The following is a 26,300-nucleotide window of genomic DNA, read 5'->3' as shown; positions in this document are numbered from 1 at the left end:
TTATAAACTATAACCAAAAATTGTGAGCTTCTGAGTGTGTGTGCTCAATGCTCCAGTGCACAAAAGTTCAGATCTGCATGCCTAGGGGCTCTTTATTTGAGCTGCTCTTATGATAATACCCTGAAATTTACAGATATGTATGAGATGTTGAATGTTGACATTAAAATCAGCAACCACTGCAGTGGAACCTTTTATTGTTTTTTTCTCTCTTTTTATACATTTATAAAATCCCTCGTGCATAAAAAAGCAGCTCTTTTGCATTTTTCTTGTGTTTTTCTATTATTGGAAACAATTTATTAGCAGCAACGCTAAAAACACAAGCTACTAAATTTTTTTTTTTTTTTTTTTTACCAATGTTAATGTTCTCCTTCAGAAAGATGCTTTTTGCTCGCAGTTTGGTATAAACAAAAACAATAAGCCTTAAATGTGCGTATGTGCGTAAGTGTGTGTATGTTTGTTGGAGATTTGTGTGTGTGTATGTGTGTGTGTGTGTGTGTGTGTGTGTGTATGTGTGTGTTTTCGTCTGCCCGAGCTCCTCTCAGCCAGCTGCTTCATGCCTCATTGGGGTCTGTATTGATTGGTCCAGTTTCTCTTTGTTTTCAGTCCTCTATTTTGGTCATCTGATGCAGTTCTAAGAAACCCACTGGCCTTTGCTAAAACTGCCCTAACAGCTACAGAAGCCTTTGGTAAAATTGCTTTAAATGGCTAGACAGACTCCGGTCAGAAAGCTCTGAATGGTGAGAGAGCCCTTTGGTAAAATGTCTCTAGAAGGTCATGGACGCTGCAATAAAAAAGCTTGAATAGTTCGCCAAGCAAGTACACGCTCACATAACAAACATGTGCACAACTAACTTTGCAGATTCGCTTTTTCCCTCTATTTTGCTCCTGTGACACTCTCACACATATCCAAATGCAGACACACACCCACGGGGATAGGGCTGTATGTGACTGAATGGTGGTGCGTCGCTGTTTTTTCCTTTTTTTTTCTTTTTTTTTTTTTTCTGCAGCTCTCGCACTGGTGGTAAGACAACGGCTGCCGGAGGGGGAATCTAACATGGCGCCGATCCCCTGCTCATTTAACACTATTCTGTCTGTTGTAACATGACTCAGCTTTCAGAAAGGGCCAGATCAGGAAGACAGCAAGTGGGAGATAGACAGAGAGAGTGGGGGGCTCTGACAGAAAGAAAGAGGGGGCGTGATTAGAAATGAAAGAACAAAAAAAAAAAAAAAAAAAAACATGAGGCAGAAAGCTCTGATCTGTTGGACTTGGTGTACCGCTGCTACCATGACTAACTAGATGACAGTGATGGCGAGTCTACCACTAAATAAACACCAGGATATACACAAAATCTCATCATTCAAGACATGAGAAGTGTGTCACCACCTCCGCGCTGCCTTTATCCCTCTTTCTGTCATTTTATCCCTTTTATCCAATGAGGACTTCCCATTCCAGATTAGCAAGGTCACACCAATGATGAGTCCTGAGGTTTACACCAGTCTAGAGATTGCAGCTTGAAGCGTACTCACTTACACAAATGTCACCAGTCACACACTCATGCACGCTTGCATACACACTTAAGCAGTCAAGACAGTGGCATTAGTAGCGTTTAGGGCAGGGGTGTCAAACTCATTTTAGTTCAGGGGCCACATATACACTGCAAAAATCAAAATCTTACCAAGTGTATTTTTCTCATTTCTAGTCAAAATATCTCATCACACTTAAAATAAGACATAATCACCTAAAGAGTAACTTTTCAGTGAGATATAAGAACGTATTTTTAGGCAATAGATCAATAAATCTTACCAAGATCATTTTCACTTGTTCCATTGGCAGATTTTTTTTTTTTTTTTGCTTAATTCAAGATTTTTTTTTCTCAATTCAAGCAAAAAAATCTGCCAATGGAACAAGTGAAAATTATCTTGGTAAGATTTCTTGAAATAAGATTTTTAAGATCTATTGCCTAAAAATAAGTTCTTACATCTCACTTACAAGTTACTCTTTAGGTGATTATGTCTTATTTTAAGTGTGATGAGATATTTTGACTAGAAATGAGAAAAATACACGTGGTAAGATTTTGATTGTTGTAGTGTAGACCGATAGGATCTGAAGTGTCCTGGACAAGTAACATAGTAACAGCGACTTAAGTAAAATTACATCCTAAAAATGTTTATATTTACAAACTATCCTTTAAAAAAATTTTAATAACATGAACAACTATGAAAAACAAGCGCAATTTTAACAACATAATGCTTTATATTCAGCTTTACATTTACACATGTGCATTACAACTAACAGATCACAATGGATCTACAAATACACAAAACATTTAGTAACGAGCAGAACATTGTTAAAATTGCACTTATTTTAATGAAGATATTTCAGGTTTTTCATGGATGTTCATGTTATTCACATTTTTTAAACTATAGTTTGTAGATGTAAGCTTTTTTACACTGTGATTTCACTTCTGTACACTTTAACCCTGAGCCTGAACCATTAAATCATTGACAGAAAATTCCAGTTCTTTGAAACTGAAGCCTTTATTGGTCCTTCTGAACAACCCCCCCCCCAAAAAAATTTTAAATAACAATTTACATGTATGAGTTTCACATTTTTTGTATCATATTTGATACATTAGGTCTAAATGCTCAAATATTATTGTTTTTGAACAAACAAAAACATAATATAACAAACATGTCAAACGAATTGGTAATTCCTTTTCAAAATTGGCAAAGTTCTACCTCCTTCCTCATCTTGGAGCGTCACTGGAAATGCCTCTGGTGAACGAATTCCTCCCCCCTGCTGGATTATCTGTGTATTGCATATATCTAATTGAATACATCAGGTTTTAAAAAAAAATAAAATATCACACTGATCATGTAGAGGGCTTCAAAACTCAAGTATCAAATATGATACGTTTGGCGTTATAGGGTTGACAAAGAAAAAAATTGTCTGAGTTGTCATTATTTATAGGTTATCATGGTAGGATTTTACCGGTCCAACCCACCTGAGATCATATTGGTCTGTATGTGGCTCCTGAAATAAAATGTTTTAACACCATTGATTGTTAATATTCTCAGTGTAATTTTTGCATTTCACAAGTTCATCCCAGGGGCCAGATTGGACCCTTTGGCAGGCCGGTGTTGGCCCACAGGCTGCATGTTTGACACCTCTGGTTGAGGGGCTGGCGGAGGGGTGGTTAAAACAGCGCTTCTCCCCACCATACGTTGGAGCGAGGCCCGACAGGCGAAAAGGAGGGCGGGCAGGCGGACCCCCGAGCTCTTAGTCTGGACTCAAATGTTGACTTAGACACAGATTTGTTTTATTGGCTCTGAAGTCTCTCTCCTTCACTCTCCTTCACACTTGTTTTCCCCATTTGTCTCTCTCCTTTCGTTCTCACTCCCCTTCTCTCCCTCTCTCTTCTACGTTCTGTCTTTTATCTCTCCGCCTTTCTTTCTCCCATCCCTCAGAAGTTGTGGCTTCGCTAGAGGCTGACACAGCCATGCAGAACTTGGATGAGCGATTGCTTTTACTGTACATGCTAAACTACACACTAAATCGAATGACTGATGCTCTTGAAAGCGTTTGCTGCTGGGCAAAGCCAGCTGTAGTCTCTGGTTGTCAAACTGAATAGTGTTGGCGGTTAGCTATGTGTATGACTGAAAAGAACTTGGCAATCAGGCTGGGGTGTGTTTCCGCTTGTGCAAGAATATTGATAAATCATTTTTAACTGACTGCAGTGGTACCTTGGCTGTAATGGTTATCGATAAGACAGTATATTCACAGTCAATCTCACCCATTGTGTCCTGCAGTCTAACCCAAGACTGTTACAAATAAAAAGATAACGGCACAGAGGGTAACACAGGCATTAAATAGAAACGCACACACATACTCACACTTTCCACCCTATCTCCTACTCTTCTCCCACCATGAGTGTGAAATCTAATCATCACTGGAGCCCACAATCATTTCTATCTAATCTGGAGACACACACATGCCTGACAACAACAATAGCAGCAACTGCAAGCTAACATTATCTCTGCCTATACCGGCTTAAATAGTATCTTTTTAAAACCCTGCTATCTGGAAAAAAAAATAGCAAGAAAAAATTAAGTAGTTCAGGGATACCATTCATTACTATCACAATAAAGATATGCCTTCTATACATCTTTGCTTTCCAGCTGTTAAATACAACAGCAGTAATGGAGAGTATCACAGCAGCTGTGCCGCTTTATCGTAAAATTTTCACCAGATGGATCCGTTTTTTATTTTTTTATTGTCTCATAGTAGTTGAAGTAAATCCAGCAAAGCCACATCAAGTACCTTTTTACTGTTACAACTGAACTGTCTCAGTCTCTTCCTACACCCCGCTGTTCTCTTCAGACCGCCACATTCACCAACCACATCTCAGTGGGGTAGCCGACAGTGAGGGTACAGTAGAGAACCCCCTCGCAGCAGTGCCATCCTATTACCTCTGGCAGTCATCTCACTGTCACACTGATCAATGATTCATGTGTGCGAGGCCCTCGGCCTGTTAGCTCGCTGCACTGCTGCTGCCGCTGCTCGCAGACGCCGCTGTGCTTGTGCCAATCCGGTTATAATGACTGGACTCACTCAGAGAGTCTCTCTGACGTGTGACGGTTTGTGCCTTTTTTTTTTTTTCTTTGCGAGGAATAAGAGGGAGAGAAGATGGACAGTGAGAGAGAGATGGATAGACAGACAGGGGAAAAAGGGAGTCAGAGTGAAGGTTCACACTGTGCACATGCTGCTCACCTAACTGTCTACACACTGTGTCTGAGTGTGTGTGTGTATGTATTTTATACCTGTCCACATACACACATATCAAACCATAACAGTTTTTACCTGTTGAAAAACTGGCTGACCTTTGTCCTTATGCTTTTAAACAGAGGCTTTCCATTTAACCTTTTATTCAAGGTATAATATAGGACATTTCCACATTATGACATCTAAAAATTACCAGATATTTTAATGTGAAAATGTTTTATAAAATACGAAAGGCATTTTGTTGACCTGTATGTATACATTATATTAAATGTCTCCACAATGTTAATCTTCAGAGAACATCTTATGACTCAGTTTCACCTGTGGTAAAAGGGAAGAACACGAAACCAGATGGAATGAGGTTGAAAGAAATGGTGAATGCTTTAATGACTGGAGGTGTCAAAAATAAGTAAAGCAACCAATAAGTTAATCAGAAAAGAGCAATGGAAGCGGTAAATAATAGAGAAACAGACATGCTAATAGATCTTACTCAAATCAATAAATGAATAGAACAAGAGGGCTTCAAACTCAGAGTTTTAGCTCTAAAAGTACAATCAAAACAGGCACAAAAGACCGATTGTAACTAGCCTTAATAACGATGGCTAACCAAACAGAAATACAACAAGGAGTATCAGCTCTAACTGTGAAACCAATAAACAAGTCTAAGTAATAAAACTATGTGTAGTTGTGCAACCACCTGGCCCAGATTCCAGGAGTAAATACTGTACTCTCAAGTGTCTCAGTATAAGAACAAAGGGAACAATCCCAATCAGTGAACGCTTCACTAATATGTTTGAAAATGCACAACAGAGAGACACAGTGGTGTCCTGCTCCCACTAAATCGCAGCCGCCCTAACTGATGCTTCAGCGGTGCTTTTAAAGAAGTGGGGTGGATTGCTGCAGTGTGATTGGACCACGAGACTGGAGGACCAATCCAATCAGTCAGAGGAGAGGGCGGGGCTGGAGGTGAGAGCGGGCACCAATCAGCAACAAGGGCTCGCACAATCAAATTTGCTTGTTTAACAGATGAAAACCAAGGGTTAGAAGCAGAAATGATGCGGTGCTGGGAACTGTAAAAGAAATCCATAATTTTACTCGGTATAATGACCTGTTTCATTTGATTGCTGTATGTACCTTATAATTATAGTAAGACAGCAATATTTCAGCTATATTGCATTTTTTTTATTATTTGCATACCACTTTGCAATGTAAAACTCTAGCTTGAAGCCTTCAACACCAAGCTAGTCAAGCACTTCCATTTGCAATTGCCGGCTAGAGCCACCATGTTAGTGAGTAATGTTAATAGGCAACTTTTACAAATAATAAATAAATGAACGTGAGGCAAAGTCTGGGTGTGCCCCATGGGACCTCACTTTGGAAAAAGTGAATACTGTGAATAACTGTCAATAGCAAGAGACAAAAAATTGTTTGCCATCCATCACTCAGCTCAGAGAAGCTGAAAATGTTTCAGAGAACCAATAACAATAATAATCTCTAGTACTTTTCCAGTCCTCAATGTACAAGGTGAAACTTTCTTTGGTGATGTGCATCATGGGTGAAGAGGTGTAGTTCACGAAGGAGTTTTGCGCAAACCCAAATGGTACTTCACTTTCTTTACAATAAACTGTGACCTTCTGGATTTGAAAAATAACATATTACCTTGTGTTATGATAGTCGTGGTGGTTAAAGAAAAAATCATCCCACACTATTAACATATCATGGAGTGACGTCTTTTCTTATTTTTTAGTTCGAGAGACCTCTGGAGGCCAAGATTAGTTATATTTATAAGAGTATTATACTTCTATTTACGTACTGAGCAAAACAATCCTAATTGCAGCTAAAGCTCAAGCTGATGAATGTACAGTTGTGGAAAAAATTATTATACCATCCTTGTTTCCTTCCATTTCTTGTTCATTTTAATGCCTGGTACAACTAAAGGTACATTTGTTTGGACAAATATAATGATAACAACAAAAATAGCTCATAAGAGTTTAATTTCAGAGCTGATATCTATCCATTTTCCATGTTCTTTTTTAATAATAACCAAAATCACTTAAGTTCTTACATCAATATCTATGGGATTGTACTGGCAAAACAGTACTTTTAGGCATTCCATGTTTTCTTTTCTGTCTGTTTTAGTCACATGATACACACAGGAGTTAGTACTTGATTGCATAACCATTGTTTTTGATGGCTTTTGATGATCTAATCATTTTGTCCGTGACTGTATATGAATGCACATCTATCTATGTCAATGAAGCCAGCTTTGTCAATCAAAACCTAAAGGAGAGGACCTTTCAGTTAGGTTTGTTTTGTCAAATGTGTATTTTAAAGGCTAAGAACATCCCCCTTTCTCTCATATTGATTGAACTATGACGACTTCTCCCAATCAGGACTTGGGATGTCCTCTAACTGCTACTCACCCACAGCATCAAAAGTTATTCATTCTACTTTAACTTGATTTTCCAAAGTATTGCCACATTTAAAGTCCTGGCTTTGTCCTTGCCGGTGGCTTTACTCGGCACTCAGTTAGAAGTGCTGAAATTGGTCAAGTCAAAAACAACATAAATGTCCTCACTAGTCTTCAGGGTGGCGTGAGGACACCAGGTCCTCAAACTCCGGCACAGTCGTCTCCTCATCACGTCCGCCCCGGATTCTTCTTCTTTCATTCCCCTCAGTGTGTGCGCTGGCGTTTATGTACATGTGTGCTCTGTGACTCTAGAGGCTTAAGTGTTCAAGTAAAAGGTCAACAGCCATAAAACATAGCGAGAGGCTGATGAGCAGGAGCAAGAGAAGTAGGGTCTGAGGGGCTTTCGAGGAGGGATGGAGTGGTGAAAAGCTGAGAGAGGAGAGATGGTGAGGACTGTCGCTGCAGAGTCATTACTGGAGTGGGTAACACTTGGGTAACAGAGGTGTGTGGGGGCCACCTGAGAACAAGAACCAAAAGAAAAGCAATTGAGACAAGAGGAGGTGAGGATGGAATGGAGCGTGAGAGATTGAATGGTGCAAACACTAAATGTAACAGTTGAGGAATAACTTTCCATCCCTCACTGACTCATTTAAAAAACTATGATAAGTCGTTCCACTCAATTGCATAATATAATGCAGCATAAACAGTCATGATGCATACAAACCTACATTTGAGGGCGCAACTCTATCTTTCATGCTTAATTCCGATAGAATGGTTGATAAGGAGCTGCGATTTAAGAGAAAATATCTGTGGGAATGGCTCTATATTTATCTTTGTTGAGTAAAATGTGATTCCGGTGATCATCGCTGTTTTTACTTGTTGAGTTTCTCTCTACCGTCTTCCTCTCTCCTTCCTTTCAGCTGAAGATGCAGTATGTACAGTTTCAGACAACTAGAAAGGATATTGTTCACATTCTGAACTCATGCAATTGAATGTACAGTACAAGGCCGATCGTTCAGGTTATGTTTTTTTTTTTCTTTTTCAGCACCAGAATGAGTCATTGCAATACATTCACACAGATTTTTGAGGTGAAATGAAAAAGGATATATAAGAAATACAGTGAAGGAAGAAAAAAAGGATTTTTTAAAAATGAGTGACTTGCACTCACACTGACGTGAAGAATCTATGTGTGTCCATGTCTGGTCTCGTCACAGGCTGACAGTTCAATTAGACTGAACTAAATGATGCATGACGTCTCCCTCATGGCCCTCGTAATCATCAGTGTTTTACTTTGAAGAGCTCGTATTGTGCATGAGTAGATAGCTAAACCAACAGTGGCTAGGGACAGTCACAAGTTGAAATGTGCGATTTACTGATCCCCGTAGATGCCAAAGTGGAGCATGGGACTAAATTGGCTTCAACTCTCAGAGCTCATCATAGATCTGCTGTATTTTTCCAAGAAAATAGCATTTTTTTCCCTTTTCCTGCTTCATAAAGTGACTGCAAATGGCTTTGAACTATCTGGAGTTTTAATTAGGTATTCCACATCAGGGGACTGAGTGTGGCTGAGCAGGTCGAAGTGGTGGTTGCGCGCGTTCATACATGAAAATAGCAGGTACGTTTACTTGTTTGGGCGTGCATGTTGTACCTGTGTGATTGTGGTCACGATGTATAATTGTGAATTTGTTTTTCTAAGCAGCCATTTTGTGAAAGTGCTCGCAAGCGTGTGTCAAGTGCTTTTTCTGGGTGTCGGAAATCAGCCGACAGAAGACAGACAGTGAAGACGTTTGAAGTCGTTAGAAGTTCCTTACCTTGATCTGCATGCAGCAGCCATCCTCTGACTGCCACCACCGCATAGTAACTTTGTGATTTGAGTCTTTGCCTTTGTTTGATGTTCCAAATGTGTCAGAGGAGGAAAAAACCTGCAATGATTTACTTTATTTGCTTTGTTCTTCATATCAGCAAAGGGACATTACCTTGTGAGATTCTTTTAACTGAAACACTAAAGTAGCGTTGAAGTACAATCTTAACATGAATGAAACCCGATGATTGGTCGGAGCAAGGTGAATGTTTTACAGAATATTTTATTGACAGCCTTGCAAGACACTAATTAATTTCCTTAATGGGCAGGTGTTGGTTGTTTTTTATTTAACAGCATGTTGGATTGTTGTCCTAGTAAACAGTTTTATGAGGGGGAGGGGGAATCCAGTTTCCTCCCTTACCCTTTGTTGTTTAAAAGGCCCATATGGATTGTGAATCAGCAGCAGCTTTCAAAGCATCATTAGTCATGCATAAAAGACTGTGTTAGCGCTTTAATATCAGCCCTGGGCTCAGGCTCTGAAGATCTGCATTAATTGCCCACCTCTGCCACGGCCTGTGTTCATGCGCACATGTGATATGATGTGTGTGTACGTTAAAATTTACATGTGCGCGAGTCCTCCCATGCAGTGCAGTAATAAGCCATGTAAACTGAGCGAGAGCCCTGAGATGGGCATTAAAGAAGACTCAGACACACCCCTCCACATGCCTTGAATAATGATCTTTTTCCCTCACTTTGTCTTTCAACGTGTGTTTCTGTGTGTGTGCGTGTGTGTGTGTGTGCCCATGTAGCGGTCCACCTGTTAGGTCTGACCTGGCATCTGCGGCACGGCGAGAGCCAGCTGTATGAGAACGGCCTGAGCTCAGCGGACCATCAACAGGAGGACCGCGGCAAAACCAGACCTACCAGCTCCATCCACCTGCTGGACACACTCAACCCTGAAAACACACACGCAGGTGACAGAGGTGAGCCGACACACACACAGTATACGCCGTAATAACAGATGCTCGGCACTGCGCTATTGACAGGATTTACCCGTGTGTAACAACAAGGCAATGTAACACAGTAACTCACAGTCCAATAAATGTTGATGGCATAAAACAGGGGTGTCAAACATACGGTCCCTGGACCAAAACCAGCCCGCCGAAAGGGTCCGTTCCAGCCAGTGGGATGAGTTTGTGAAATGCAGAATTTACGCTGAAGATATGAACAATCAAGGATGTCAAACTCATTTTAGTTCAGGGGCCACATTCAGCCCAGTAGGATCTGACGTGGGTCAGATTAGTATAGTAATAACAGTAAAAAAAAAAAAGTTAAATTACATAATGTAAATGTTCACATCTGCAACGTATCCTTTCATAAAGAATGTGAATAACATGAACAATCACAAACAACCTGAAATTTCTCAAGAAAAATATGTACAGTTTTAACAATTTTATGTCTCAATTTATCATTTTCTCGTGCAGTACAACTTGCAGATCACAGTGGATCTACAAAGACACAAAACATTTAGTAACAGGTAGAATATTGTGAAAATGCACTTAGGTCTCTTAAGCTATTTCATGTTGTTCATTTTTGTTCAGGTTATTCACATTCTTCGTGAAAGGATAGTTTGTAGATCTAAACATTTTCATAGAATTTTACTTTTTTTATACTAAAACATAGAGGAAAAATATTGAAGTTGTCCCTATGTATAAGTTATTATAATAGTATTAAAAACAGGGATGTGAAACATGTGGCCAGTGGGTCAAGATTGGCCCATCAAAGGGCCAGCCTGTGGGATGAATTTGTGAAATGCAGAAATTGACTTGAAGATATTAGCAAACAAGGATGTCAAACTCATTTTAATTCAGTGGACACATTCAGTCTACTATGATCTCAAATGGGTCAGACCAGTAAAATACTGCCATAATAACTTATATATAGTGACAATTTCATTTTTTTTCTCTTTAGTGTAAAATAATAAAATTGCATGAAAATGTTTACATTTACAAACTCTCCTTTCTCAAAAAATGGGAATAACCTGAACAGCTATGAACAACCTGAAATGTCTTAAGAGATTTAAGTGCATTTTTAACAATATTCTACCTGTTGCTAAATGTTTTGTGTATTTGTAGATCCACTGTGATTGTAAATTGTAATGCACATGTATAAATGCTAAACTCAGACATAAAATTGTTAAAATTGCACTTATTTTTCTAATGAAATTTCAGATTGTTCATGATTGTTCATTTTATTCACTTTTGCATTATAGAATTTTACGTTTTTCACTGTATTATTATTGTCACAGTTTTATTTTCTTATTTTTTATGGCCCTGAACTGAAATGAGTTTGACGCTCCTGGCATAAAACAGTTGGCTTCATTTTCCCTTGACTGTGAGGAGGCTTTTATTTCTTACATGGCATTTAAAAGACAATTAAAAAAGCAAGAATACATGGATCAATACACAGCAGGGGTAGATCGTAATACCAATAGAGTATTCAGAACAGCAGTGTGTTTTTCACAAATATTTAATCCATACAAATATTGTTCAAACAGCGAGTATTTGTGGTGATGTGACATAAAGGAATGGATTCAAAGATAAACACATAAATATACAGTCTATTCAAAAATGAAATAAATGCATTCACTTTGGCATTGTTTCAACAAGTTTATGTAACGTCACAAGATTTATTTCTATCATTTTTGGGCATATAACGTTGTTAAACATAGACCTTAGCAACTGAACCGACCCCAGATCACAGCACAGCCCCCACAGGCTTGTACTGCAGGCACTAGGCATGATGGGTAATCACTTCATCTGCCCGTCTTTTTGCTCCTGATGGGTCCATCACTCTGGAACAGGGTCATTCTGGACTCATCAGACCACATGACTCTTTTCCATTGAAACACAGTCCAATCTTTATGTTCTCTATCAAACTAATGGTGGTTTAAGAAATGAGAAGGCTGTGCATATAAATATACTTATGTATTTTGAAGCTTATCCGGTTTGCTGAGGTAGTTTATTAAAACATTATTTGTCTTGTGTTATCCTGTTCACTATCCACCATCACACTTTTAAACACTGACAGAAGCCATTTTTGTCATTTTATATGATTTTTTTTTATATATACAGGGTGGGGAAGCAAAATTTACAATGAACATTTAGTTGTTTTTTCTCAGCAGGCACTACGTCAGTTGTTTTGAAACCAAACATATATTGATGTCATAATCATACCTAACACTATTATCCATACCTTTTCAGAAACTTTTGCCCATATGAGTAATCAGGAAAGCAAACGTCAAAGAGTGTGTGATTTGCTGAATGCACTCGTCACACCAAAGGAGATTTCAAAAATAGTTGGAGTGTCCATAAAGACTGTTTATAATGTAAAGAAGAGAATGTCTATGAGCAAAACTATTACGAGAAAGTCTGGAAGATACTATTAAAGAAGAATGGGAGAAGTTGTCACCCGAATATTTGAGGAACACTTGCGCAAGTTTCAGGAAGCGTGTGAAGGCAGTTATTGAGAAAGAAGGAGGACACATAGAATAAAAACATTTTCTATTATGTCAGTTTTCTTGTGGCAAATAAATTCTCACGACTTTCAATAAACTAATTGGTCCTACACTGTCTTTCAATCCCTGCCTCACAATATTGTAAATTTTGCTTCCCCACCCTGTATATATTAGCAGAACCAAAAGGGTCTTTTAGTCTTTTAGTCTGCATTGGTATTTATTGATTATTTGTTGTTGATTATTTAAATGCATTTATTACCTCCGCCAAGGAGGTTATGTTTTTGCCAGGGTTTGTTTGTCTGTCTGTTTGTCTGTCTGTCTGTTTGTCTGTCCGTTAGTGTGCAACATAACTCAAAAAGTTATGGACAGATTTTGATGAAATTTTCAGGGTTTGTTGGAAATGGGATAAGGAAGAAATGATTAAATTTTGGCGGTGATCGGGGGTGGGGGGGCCCAAGGGGGGGGGGGGGGCACAGACCAGAAAATTTCACCAAAATCTGTCCATAACTTTTTGAGTTATGTTGCACACTAACGGACAGACAAACAGACAGACAGACAGACAAACAAACCCTGGCAAAAACATAGCCTCCTTGGCGTGGGGGGGCCCACGGGGGGGGCCACTGATCAGCCTTGGCGGAGGTCTGCGCTCTCCGAGTGCTTCTAGTTCGTAGTTGCTTTCAATGATCCTGTATTCATGCACTGATTTATTTACACTATATCACATTGCACTTTGGATGTGGGCTGATGTCTGTGGTGAGCTGCAAATGAATTGCCCGTATGGGATAAATAAAGTTTTCTGAATCTGAATCTGTTGCATCTGCAGAGTTTCCTTAGATTATCTTATGTGGAGCGTCAGCATGAAATAGAAACAACAGTAACGGGTAGTGATGATGCTCACGGTTAGACATATTTAATGCTGGATTTGTTTAACGTATAAGCCAATGCTTGTGGTTAAATACTTAAAAAAAACTTAAGACATTCTAAACTACAAAAACAGCTTTTAGTGCAGTTTGCCCATACACACTTTTTTTTTTTTCTTTCTTTTTCCTGTTTGGCGTGCTATATATACTTGTGTACTCTCTAATAATATTAATAACATTACATGTCTATATCTTGCGTGTAGGATGTAACTGTGAATAAGCAGATTTGTCTACTATTAGGCTATTTTTTTCTTTTCTTTTCTTATCTTTTCTTATTTTATTTATTTATTTGTTTGTTTTCTTCTTTTTTTTTTTATTTTACCTTTTTTGTTCTATGAGTACTTTGCTATTTTTACTACTATCATCAAGTATGTCATGTAGGACCAGGGGTGGGAGGGTGAGGGGATGGGAAGAATGGGACATGCTTAATGCCTCTGAAATTGAATATTCAATTGTTCAATCTAACTTAAATCTGCACCAAAAAATGATAAATAAATCTGTAAAAAAAACAAAAACAAAAGTATAAACCAATGCTGTATCTGAACTTTTAATATGTAACATCAGCATGTACTTTTGTGCTTACGTGGTGTTTCTGTTGGAGTCTTTTGTGCTGGGGGGCATTTGTTGACGTTAGCCAACTGTATGTTAACAGTAGCTAATGTTGTATACTATTGACAGATGTACGGGAGCACAAGGGAGGTATTTAAGAACTCAGGAGCAAAAATAACAACTCGAGTCGTTGTAAGGCTGCTGTCATCAGTATCGGCCAACAAGACAATTTTAAGGTTACAAATGAAGTTAGGTAATGGCAGCCAATGATACGGCCAAAATGAAAAAGCCTGTGAATGCTATATTCAACTTTTAAAGCTTCAGTAGGCAAAATTCCCCTTCTCAGAAAAACTTCCATCACAGGGTATATTTTTTACAGTAAGTCTCATTTTCTCTCAGACCTTTGAAATCACATTATAGCCTACTAAAGTGCTATTATGGAATTTTTGCCCAGTCACACTGGAATATACCACCTACTTAAGCTTAGGCGTTCATAATTATTATAGTAGTTTGTAGAAGACCACTGTAAAGTCCTAGAGTTCTAACAACAAAAATTGACAGAAATGCAAATACTAATCTTTCTGTACATCCCAAATGATGCTGATCTGTACATGTTGACATTTGAAGACAGGTTAAATGGTATTATGTTACATTCTTTATAATACTTCTCTTGTATTCTTATTTGTTTCTGAACTCTTAATAGGAACTCTGCAGCCATCCACACTTACAACATTATACTCTCATGTTTATTTAATGCGGACACATCAATTAAAAGAGCAGCAAGGCTAAAGAATCCACCTGAAATGTAAAAACAAACCTTTAAACTCTCTCCATTGCCATGAATTCCAAACAGTTTCTATTGCATTAGGACTGAGACTTGCATGCGTAACACAATGAATGTTCTAATACGATAGAGAGACATCAGTTCAGAGATCAGCCTTGAACTGATTACTCATTTATTAGAAAGGCAAGGTAATTGGTTAATCATGTTCCCTCTTAGCCAGTACGTGACTGGAATAGACTCGCCCCACTTGGCCAACTCTCAACTAGCCAGAGGAATTACTAACACCAATTTAACCCCATGATATGGGACATTAATTGTGAGTGTTCCAGGTCATGAAGTCAGGCAGGACACAGCAACCTTCACGCTTTGACTGAGTCTGATGGATATTACATCGGATCCTGTCGGAGCCCATGTTCAGCACTTAAACAGAGAATGTGCAACCCACTGCAATTTAGGCAACCTGGGACATCCCTAAAGCAACTATTCTTGATGAATCCTCACATTCTGAGGATTAACACTCTCATCAGTAGTTAAATCCTCCAATAGAGCACATGGGGGTCATGGAATTCACTTCCGAGTGTTGCGTCACAACAATCTATTGTTTCACCTTCTATTGCTTTATATGCCTGATGAAAGCTAGGAAATCAAAATGGGCAAAGCTAAGCCGCTGATGCAGGGGGCTCAGATTAATAAAATTGGCACGGTGGAGGTGGTCCCCGGGCGGAGTAGGGCCAGAGAGATTAGAGATTAGGCTGTAATCCAGTGTGGCAGATTATCACGCTCATCCTGCTGTACCCATCACCTCTCACACCAAGAGACCACGCAATCCCCTAGATTACACAGCGAAGGATGGTGAGAGGAGGCTGCGGGGAAGGGAAACGGATAAAAAAACATGACATGGTTAGGCTGAGAGAGGAGTGGGAGCTCAGTGATTGATGGATCTACGTGAATGATTGCGATATCCACAATAGACATAAAAGTGGAATGGGCTGAATAATTGCTGACAATAAAACAACATTTTCACAAACGACTTATTAGAGTTTTTCATGACCATTGTAGACAAATCCAAGAAGCTAAATGTTTTTTTAAATGGTTTGTACCCCTGATGCTCTGCCATAAACATAAGCGACAACATAACAGTGGGAGCATAACGATATAGCAGAGGAGACTGATTGGAGGATAGTTATCAGTTTCTGGCTGTTTTGATATAAACTGATGACACAGTAGGGAGAGATGAAACGAGCCTGGCTGAATGATTGGAAGGTAGTAATCTGCTCGTATTCATGTTCATGTATTTTTAGTGCTGTTGTTTTTATGTCAACTTCAATGCCATAAAGATAGTCTCTGTGTTTGATTCACTGGATTTACACCAGAATCAAAGATACAGGGGAGCAAAATTCTAATCTGCCTTACCAGGCAGCATGCAGCACACAGCACTGGGTACTAATTGACATGTTGTGTCACATGCATATGGCTAGTGTCTTGTCAAAGCCGTGCGTGCTGTGTTTTATGCTCTTCATGCTATCTCTCCTGCAGTTTCCAGAGATCACCAGGAGCCACTCTCAGTCCTCCAAACATAAAAGACTCTCTAATTAGTGCTACATTAATTGCCACTCTCCAAATGATAATCAACCTAAGGGTAATGCGCACGCAAGAGTGTGCAGGCACGCACACTGTCTGCTGCCTGATTTTTTTATTTATTAATTTTTCCATTTCAATAACTGACATGCATGCAGACATATCAGCACACACACACACACACACACACACATGCTCACATACTGTAGAAGTACCTCTGGACCAGATGAAAGTGGAAAATGTCAGTGGATTCCCTGCTTTAATGAAGTACTTTGCAGTTTGTGAATAATCTCTCACTCACTGTGGAATGCTGGATATATTAATGATATGAAATGATACAAACTGACATACAGTACAGCGGTGTATTGCTTCATTATAATGTGAAGATGATGAAATGCAGAGCCTGTGGAACGCCATCTGAGCCTATACGATGATTGTATAAACCAGTGTATGAAAGGAGAGTTAGTGCTGAATTGTTTTCACTCTATCTGATGGTGTGGTTGGAAATGGTGTGTAGATGGATGGAATGTGACACAGACAGAGAGGAGGGCTCTTAAAGAGCACATCAATATTCTAGACTGCGTGCAGAGAAAGAGAGGGGAAGGGAGAGAGACTGTGCAGTGTGTGTGCAGAAGAGGAAGAGAGTGTGTGCATATTGGAAGGGGATGCCTGAATGTGTATGTGAGTGAACCTCAGGGGGAGTGTGCGCATGTGTTCGAAGGCTGGTCCCTGTAACACCAGTCTCATCGATTTTCTCACGCTGGGATACAGTCTCAGGATGTAACACATGCACACATGCATCGACATAGACACACATGCAGAGAAAGTATAGATCATTTAGTGAGCCCCCTGCATGAGCATTTCAAGTTGAGAAAGACTAACAGCAGTAACATGTCTGTCTGTTACTCAGCTTGCATTCGAAATACTTCACCCAAATATAGCTAAGGCGTTAAATCAGAACTCAAAGTACAGTCGGTATTTACAGTACAGATGACACATTTTATCATAAGCGCTTTGTAGTGCTTGCCGTTGACATGTGACAGTAGAGAGATGTAGATCCACATATCAAAGATTAAGAAAAAATAAAACTAAATCACATTCAATTTTCTAACTTCTTGATAAACAGACTGGGGTTTCTTTTTGGAATAAATCTATGTTTTTGCCACAGCCCTGTCAGGGTTTGGAATAACTTTACAGAAGATTATTTACATGCTTGGTTTTCACAGCACAAGCCTGGAGGAAGAGGTGCAATGCAAGTTTTAAGATACTTTTCCATTTCATACGACTAGTTCACTACAGTGCAGCTACACTGACTAGTAGTTTTCCAAAAAAATGAATAAATAAACTAGACACTGACATTATAAAGTCGACATCTCCTAGAATAATAAAATCTGATTTCATCGAATTAAATCTAATGTTAACAAACGTGGACACATTCCATAAAATCTCTGAAACCTCGAAAGGAATTTATACTAGAAAAGGTGTCCTGTATATGTTTGTACTTTACAGTGATATATAACTTTTAACAATGTAATGTGAAATAATATGCAAACATCACTCAAAAGTGCCAGTTTTATGCAGTACATGTATACGCCTTACTTTGGAAACCCACATACACACACACAGTAGCAACAGCAGACAATCATTTCCACTGGAAAACAGACCCACACAATGTACCAGAACCAAATATACTAACAACATGCCAACCAAGTAGGCAGATGTGTTACTACCACACAGCATCTGAGCCTGTGTCTGTGTAACATTAAAAGCATAGGCCACCCATTAATTTAAATGTGTCGGCTGTTTTCTTACTTTAAGGGCAGTCTGATGGTACACACAAATTACCACCACATTATTTTACTCCACATCACACAGTGTAGATCCTGTGTGGGCTCCATTGCTAAAATAAATGGATAAAATAGGAATCAATGTAAAGGCTCAAAAGTATTTTCTATTAATCTACTCTTGAGAAACATATGGTCCTTGGAGAAAATATCCTATGGAATATGTTTTGTTCTGGGTCTATTTTCAGAGTAATTTAATGCAAAGGTTAGCATATAGTTAATACTGGTGATTAGGACGTATTTGTTATACCGCACATATAACAACAGTTAAATAAACCTTTATTGGGAGTGTGGCATCATGGGTAGATATTAACGTTATTGTCGTTATGCAGGTGAGTTGATTCAAGCACTTAGAACGCTCAGCTGGTCCACTAGCCTACACTTACTAACATAACATACTAACACATAACACACTTAAATGCGTGTAGTGTGTTTTTTCTGCTGCTGTAAAGTGGTGATTTGTGACTTAAAATAACTTCAGATTGTGTTCATCTGCAGATGACAGACGGTGCATGTACTAGTTTATGTATTAAAATAATGGGTATTAGCGAAACTGCTTTGCACATTTTCACCACATTAACCCATAAAGCAGTGTTTTTCAACCTTGGGGTCGGGACTCAAATGGGGTCGCCTGACATTTCTAGTAATTGATAAAAATAAAAATGAAAACTTTGTAATAAAAAATATATGGTGAGTTGAAAGAGACAATCACAATACATAAAAGACATGACAAACTCTAAAGCTGAAACTGAAGCACTGCGGTACTGTTTATCTTTCGAATGTTCATTGTGGCTTGTTTAAGATGCTGCAGTTCTTTCATAATTCATAGTTTGAGTAATCTCAACCTGGCTTTTCTGCCTCCGTCCATAATAATATACAGGGGTTGGACAAAATAATGGAAACACCTTCACCTCAAGATGATAATGCCCCAATCCATACAGCTAGAATTGTTAAAGAATGGCATGAGGAACATTCTAATGAAGTTGAGCATCTCGTATGGCTGGCACAGTCCCCAGACCTCAACATTATTGAGCATTTATGGTCAGTTCAGAGATTCAAGTAAGACGTCGATTTCCACCGCCATCGTCTGTAAAAGAGTTGGAGGGTATTCTAACTGAAGAATGGCTTAAAATTCCTTTGGAAACAATTCACAAGTTGTATGAATCAATACCTCGAAGAATTGAGGCTGTAATTGCCGCAAAAGGCGGACCTACACCATATTAAATTATATTTTCTTGATTTTTTAAGGTGTTTCCATTATTTTGTCCAACCCCTGTACATTATATAGCCTAAATGTTGGCTAAAATTAATATTTATTTGCAATATAGTATAGCAAACTATTACATGATCAAAAACTAATTAACCTTAGCAAAAAAAATGTCTCTGTTTTGAATGTCTGGGGTCACCAGGAATTTGTGATGTTAAAATGGGGTCACAAGCCAAAAAAGGTTGGGAACCATTGCCACAAAGACTCAAACATCCACCAGCGACCAAAACCATCTACTGGTATAAAATGTTAAATAATTGCTGATCCACTAATCCTATAAATACATGTAAATAATTGGTGTAAAATACAGTTTGTCATCTTTTCATGGTCATCAGATATGACCCATTTGGATGTTCAGAGGCTCCATAGTGAACATGGAAACACCGTCATCTGCTACAACATTGATTCACCAGTAAAACCCATGGAGTTTGATGAATGACAGTGGATGGAGACACTGGGTTAATGTTCAGTTAATGATAAATTTGACTGAAAAAGTAATTTTTTATTCAGTTTTCTCTGTTTCTGACATAATATCCCACAACTTTAATCTGAATTTTTATGAACATCTACATGATCAGTGAATTAAATATAGAAAAGTACATGATTTTCCCTGCAAGAAAAATCCAAATACAGAGGAGAATAATGTCACAAATGATGATAAATCACTTAAGAATGGTTAAATAGAAAGAAGAATCCATTTGCGAACTGCCACAAAAGTAGCACTGAGTCTTTGTGGGTGAAGCTGTTGTTTGTGTTGCTCTACGATCTCAACTTTCAGTTAACATGTTTTGTGTTGTTTACCATCATACCTTTATGCATTAGGCTGAGGACATGTCACCTATTAGCTAAAATACTGTAGGTTGGGAATTGAATGAGAGACTGATGCTCTACTGTGATCACTAAATAAAAGCCAAAAAAGAAGATGTTTCACTAAGTCATCCCCTGCTGCTATGTAGTATTTTTGGCTTCTTATAAGTCTGTCAGCTAGACTATAGTCAGCTGCATTGCGCCTCCTTGGCAGAAGTAAAATGTTGAAATTACTAGATAAATATGGTTTGTCGGCCTTAATATGCCTATGCAGCCTACCCAAGTAAAGATCATAGCCCTCTTCACACAGGGCTAATACTGCCTGTGGACCTGTGGTAAATTGAAATAATTGCAGATAATGCCTGTTGTTTCAATTCCATGCAAATCTGCCATGTCTGTAATTTTTTAAGTAAAAATAACACAGCAAACACCAAAATCCTGTAGTATTAGTATTGTGCAAATTGACATTTCTGTGATTTGGTGTCACTGCAACTTTTATTTTGTTCCTGCCGTGCATCTATTCAGCCTATTTACAGGTCCAGGACTATGGAGGCTACACTGGTGATGATAAGTGATAGTTTTACAGGTGTTTTGGGTGGAAATTCAGGAGGCTCCTGTCATGATATACCATGGAAATTAACTGTAAGAACAAAATTAAATCCTTTAGAGGAGTGATGTCTGAAAAGATAATGAGATGGATGAAATGCCTGTAAGCACACAACACTTTTGTATCTTCAACACTTATCTGTAGGTTATGAGCCTTCCCATGGAATAATGTAAGGAAACGTTAGTAAAAAACAGACTTTTCTTATCATGCAAATGCGTCGCATGAAACACAGACACGGGGGGTTAATTTCCAATCAGCAGAGGTCCACAGGTTACACTTGTACCATATGAAAAGGGCTTATGCTTGGGAAACACTGATGTATGTTTTGACCTCTTGACTTGTTGTTTTTACCTGTTTGGGAGGTCAAAGTCTATAGTGAGGTCAGCCCCCCTGCAATTCCAAATCTGCTTTACTTTACTGTATTATAGGGAACCCTTGCCAATCCTACTAATGTATTAAGTTTGAAGGTATAACTGTGACCTTCAGTTAATTAGTTTTTACGTTGTTAAATGTTACATTGACACAAATTTTCTTCAAGGTCTAAACACTCTTGCTCCTCAGTATTTTCTGTAACCGGCTTCAAAAATGTATAACCTTCAGCCTTGGTTAATATAAGTAGCCTGGTTATCTACAGAGCCCTTGCTCACTTCTTCCCTTGCCCAGAGACTAGATTAGTACAAGCTCTGTAGAGGGCAATAAAAAAAGCATAAGTGCCTTATCTATGTGTCAGTTTATACAACATGTATTACACGTGTAGCAATATAAGTGTACTCCGAGTGTCACAGAGTGAATGAGTTTGTGAATCGGCAGACTTGTCTGTCACAGTCATAGCCGGGGGCCTGATGGTGGAAGGTGAGGACGACAGAGTAATGGAAGGCCCCAAGGCCAAGAGCATTATCTTCTCCTGACTCTGACTGACACTCATTAGGCTGCACGGTGGAGAGAGGAGGCTGAAAGCTTATTAAGCCACCTGCTCAAAAGGCCCTTAATTGAATCTAAGTAATTATAGAGACCTTGCCCATTGTGATATTTTTATTCATCCTGCGGCAAACTCAATCTCTCTTGCATTTGGAACACTATTAATGTTGTCTGCACCAATGTGTGTGAGCTTCACACACAGACCTACACTTTGTATCGACTAACACTCCCATACACGCTCTGAGACAGTTCCGGTCCCCCCAGACATGTCCCGTCACCAAGACCCCCGCTGCACTTTTAGTCTGTTCTCTGCTTCATTAGAAACTGAGGGATAATAACATTAATTGCAAAGACAGTTTAGTTCTTTGAAAATAGATTACAGGTGTAATTGTTTTACCTGAATAACCCGTAGGCAAGAGAAATTAATTAGACCTTGTGTCCCAAGTCCAAATGTAGCTCATCTTCTTCTCTGGCCTCGCGTACACTCAGTAGACACTACAAGACATACAACAGACGCACAGACAGATGGGCAGCCAAGCTTAACAGCGACATTTAAAAAATAAACATTAGAAGAAGGATGAGGGATGACAAAGTAAAGATGTTTTAGCTAATGCTTGAAAATGAAAGCCGATTCAAAATGGAAACCATCCAAATTCAGGTATCTGGAGATGCAGCATGGGTACTTAACTGAAAAAAAATTTCAATATGTGCATATGTTTGTGTGTAGTGGATGTGTAGTGTCAATGAGGGCACTACATATGTTTGTTACTTGCCATGCTACACTACCAGTATAACTGGCTAAGGCAGCATCATTATTGGTTATTCCAAGCAGACTTGCTCACCAACATTTGTCATTTCCATCAAGGGCATGCTGTGCTTGATGTTAGATATGAATAAACTACGCAACACTTTCATCGATCCTTTAAACAAGCTAAACATTTTGAAATAAATCTGAATGCAGGGTTTTGCTTACAGCTTGCCTCTGCTGCCAACTAATGATGAAAAAGCACAGGAAAAGTGGGTATTTATGCAGTGCCATGTTTTTTTAATTCTAAGTAACCAATATCAAGTGTGAATTTCAAGCTGCTTCTGCCTTAATAAAGCAACAAGAAAGCAGGGCGTGAAGGTGTTTTACCTTTGCTTTTGCACATCGTCTTGTTTGAGCTTGAATTCCTTTTGCCTGCCAAGCAGGAATAAACAGAGATTTGTTGTTTTGAAAGATATTCTCAAAGAATGGGCTCAGGTTTGTGTTGAGAGACACAGGGCATACAGTGCAGCGCATTGATTGACAGCAGTAATCCAAGGAGCTGGGGAGGCCTGGAGAAGCCCTTGTCACCATGTGATCTGTCTGGTTTCAGCGGGACTCCCAAAAAGCCCCTCTCCCCCCACCTCCCTCGTTTTACTGAAGCTGCAGCATTACTCTGGATTGCTGAGAGAGAGGGAGTAAGAGATGCAAGGAGGGTTTTTCTGTCTTGCATCAGCAGCTGTAACTTGACACCACCACCACCTCCTCTTTGGACGTGGCCTTCGCTTCTTTTAGCCCCTCGCTCTTTCTCTGACTCCCATCTTCAAGCCATGTCTCCCACTCCCCACCACCTATCTCTCCACTGCTGACCTGAGTGCCACTTTCTGTCCCTGTGTTGCGTCAGACTGTGAGAGGCACTATACAGTAATTAGCATCAGAAGGATCTGCCTGCTCATGTGCCCACCAGTCAGCCTGTTTGCCTGTCTGCCAACCGCCATGCCCTATTCATGTCCTATTCATCTACTGTTGAATAAAAGGCTGCTTTCCCCGGGACATCCATCCCTCTGCTGGCCTTTATTTTTTTGTGGCGAGGCACAGGAGTGAGGATTAGCATTAAAAGGAATAGACTGCTGAGGTAGACTCTGCAGGCATGCATGAATGCATACCTTAGTTCTGCCAAGCTGCTTTTATTCTGTTTGGTAGAGATTTTAGCACTGGGACAATTTATGCTTCACACAGGACACCTCTCTCTTTTTTCTCTTTCATCGTAGGCCTTTTTGAACTTTTTTGTTCTCATCCCCCCTCTCATCTGCATATCCTTTTGTCTTCCCTCCCCACCCCAGCTCTCATCACAGTTCAGTCTAGTTCAATCAATGAACCAATTAATCAATTTACGTATTTTAAATTTTGTATTACAAAGAAGACAGGGACAGACACAGAAATAAAGAGGAAGACCTGATTCTTTGGCATTTATCAGCATGATATCTGACATTTCATGAGGAAAGACGTGAGAGTCAGTCTACATCCACAGTAATGACTCAGTGGAAGACAATTTTGACAGACTGTGAAAGGCAAAGTGCCTTAGACAGCGCATAATCACAAAACCATTTTTAGCATGTCGACATTAAGTTGAAAAAATCATAATAAGGGAAGTTAGCATGGTAACATAAAGGTACTGAAAAAGTTGGACTTCTGGTTTAATGACAGTACTAGCTGAAAATTTAGAATTAACTGCCTTCACTGTGTTCTGAGAAATTCTGCATCAAATGACTATCTCACTCATGACTATAATATATTGTATTTGAAAAAATGAATGAATGAATATCATCCAAAATAGCAGTTTTCTGATTCTTTAAAATGTCAAGCATTAATTAAAGCTGTGTTCATTTTGTCTGAAAGTTGAGTTGAACTTTTTCTGCTTTCCTCTTAAAAAATTGCCATCCACACAAACACTGATTAAAAATGCTCCCGAAGATACAATTTAAGTATTATCAAGAGTGCACCAAAAGAACAAAACATTAGCGACCTTTTTACAGTTGTCTGCCCTTCAATGTGTGGGTAAGGCAACTCATTCAAATTCAATAGCAGTTTCCTTGACAAGCAAAAGTTATTTTCTTATTCTTTCAAAATAACCACTTCAAGTTGTCTCACTAAAGCTCTGCGCCGGCAGCGAGGTATTGTCGAGGTGATGTTGCTTTATGTAACAGTGATTTCTGCAGTGAAGTCTGACTCCTGTGTTCTTCAATACAGTGGAGCAGTAACTGTATATGTATATCTAAGAAGAGCTATTTGCAAGATTAGCACCAGCACTTTGGCTGCATCCACCACTGCCCAAAATCGCCGCATGTACAAAGGAGATAACAGTTTACACTCTGTCTTTACGAGCCAAAAAAGTCTCCTCAAATGCAGACTTTCTGAGTACCTTCCCCCTTGGAAGAGTTTTCTAAAAGGTCCAGGAGGTTTTCTGCGATCTAAAACATTGGCTTGCATGTGGATGAAATACAAAAGAAAAAACTCGAATATACCCATGTATGCATCTGAACAAGATCCAAGACTATTAGGAATCATCTTTGGGGAAATATAAATGCTGGTACAAAATTTCATGGGAATCCATGAAAAGCTAACCATGAGAGCAGACTCAGGAGCTACTCATGGGCCGGCACTCTCCTCTGCCTTATCTGTGTGACAGCACATGTGATATATGTCGGTTAGCCTCTGGGTGTGCATGGTGTCGCCATAATGGAGTGGTAAAGCTGCAGGCGTTATAGATTGAGAGTGAGCGGCCTCGTCCATGAATCTGCCCCTAACTGTTCCTCTGCCTTTGTGGCCGTAACGATCGGCTGGCTCCCCTCTGTCACCATATTTCCTCCATCTTAGTTTAGAAGCAGAGATATATCTCTCCATAAAGGCCGGCACAAAAAGGGCTGGAGAGGCTCGCCGCTCCGCTACACAAAAGACTGAGGCCTGGTGGTTGATAAAGGCTTATGGAGAGGAGAGGAGCTGATGGCCAGGGGACTGTTGGAAAGACCTATTCTCTTCACACAAAGACATGCTCTCACTCAAGACACTATCTGTGCACCGTGACGGTGTTTGTGAATGCATGTGTATGCGCCCCTGCCCTCCTCACTTTCTCTAATCCACCTCTGTCTCTCTCTTTTCACACACACATTCATGCAAACACAGGCGCACACACACTTTCTTTCTTGTTAGAAGATGCTAATATAGCACATGACAAAGCCCCAGTAGACAGCTCTCAGACAAAACGCTTCCTTTCTAAAGCAGTTCATCTTTATGCAGAGCCTATCCAAAGGACTGCTAAAGCAGGGTCTCTTGAAAAGCAGGATTTTCACCAGTGTTCAGTCATTCCTGATGTCTATTCAGTCTCACTTCATTAGCAGAGACGCTGATCATGCTGATGTTTGAGGACATCAGGTGTGTTATTAATTACTCCCACTGATACTGAATAGCACTTCCTGTCGACCTTGATAAATCTGCATTTATGTGATTTAACAATAAAACCTGTCTGTGTTTTTTACCTGCAGAGAAATGGGTGCGGGGCCGGGCCATCGACCGTGGCGAGGTCGACATTGGAACCCAGCAGAGCCAGGCCATACCGCCGGGACTTTTTTGGAGGTTTCATATGACTGTGCATCATCCGACCTACATCAAGTTTAACCTCTCTCTCTCACACAATGCACTGCTGGGGGTCTATGGACGCAGGAACATCCCACCTACCCATACTCAGGTAAAGAGGGGATGAGCTGGTCTGGTCT

The 26,300-nt window shown here is 39.5% G+C and overlaps 1 protein-coding gene across 1 annotated transcript in view; it reads left to right on the top strand.

Moving 5' to 3' along the window:
- tenm1 (teneurin transmembrane protein 1) overlaps positions 1-26,300 on the top strand; it is a 269,383-nt gene that overhangs the window by 123,307 nt on the left and 119,776 nt on the right. Inside the window, exons 6-7 of the mRNA XM_030145470.1 lie at positions 9,801-9,974; positions 26,070-26,272. Coding sequence (XP_030001330.1) covers positions 9,801-9,974; positions 26,070-26,272 — 377 coding nt within the window. The remainder of the gene's footprint in view (positions 1-9,800; positions 9,975-26,069; positions 26,273-26,300) is intronic.

Source organism: Sphaeramia orbicularis, chromosome 10, assembly GCF_902148855.1.
Source record: "Sphaeramia orbicularis chromosome 10, fSphaOr1.1, whole genome shotgun sequence".
Taxonomy (NCBI): domain Eukaryota; kingdom Metazoa; phylum Chordata; class Actinopteri; order Kurtiformes; family Apogonidae; genus Sphaeramia; species Sphaeramia orbicularis.
This window is presented reverse-complemented; position numbering and strand designations above follow the sequence as displayed.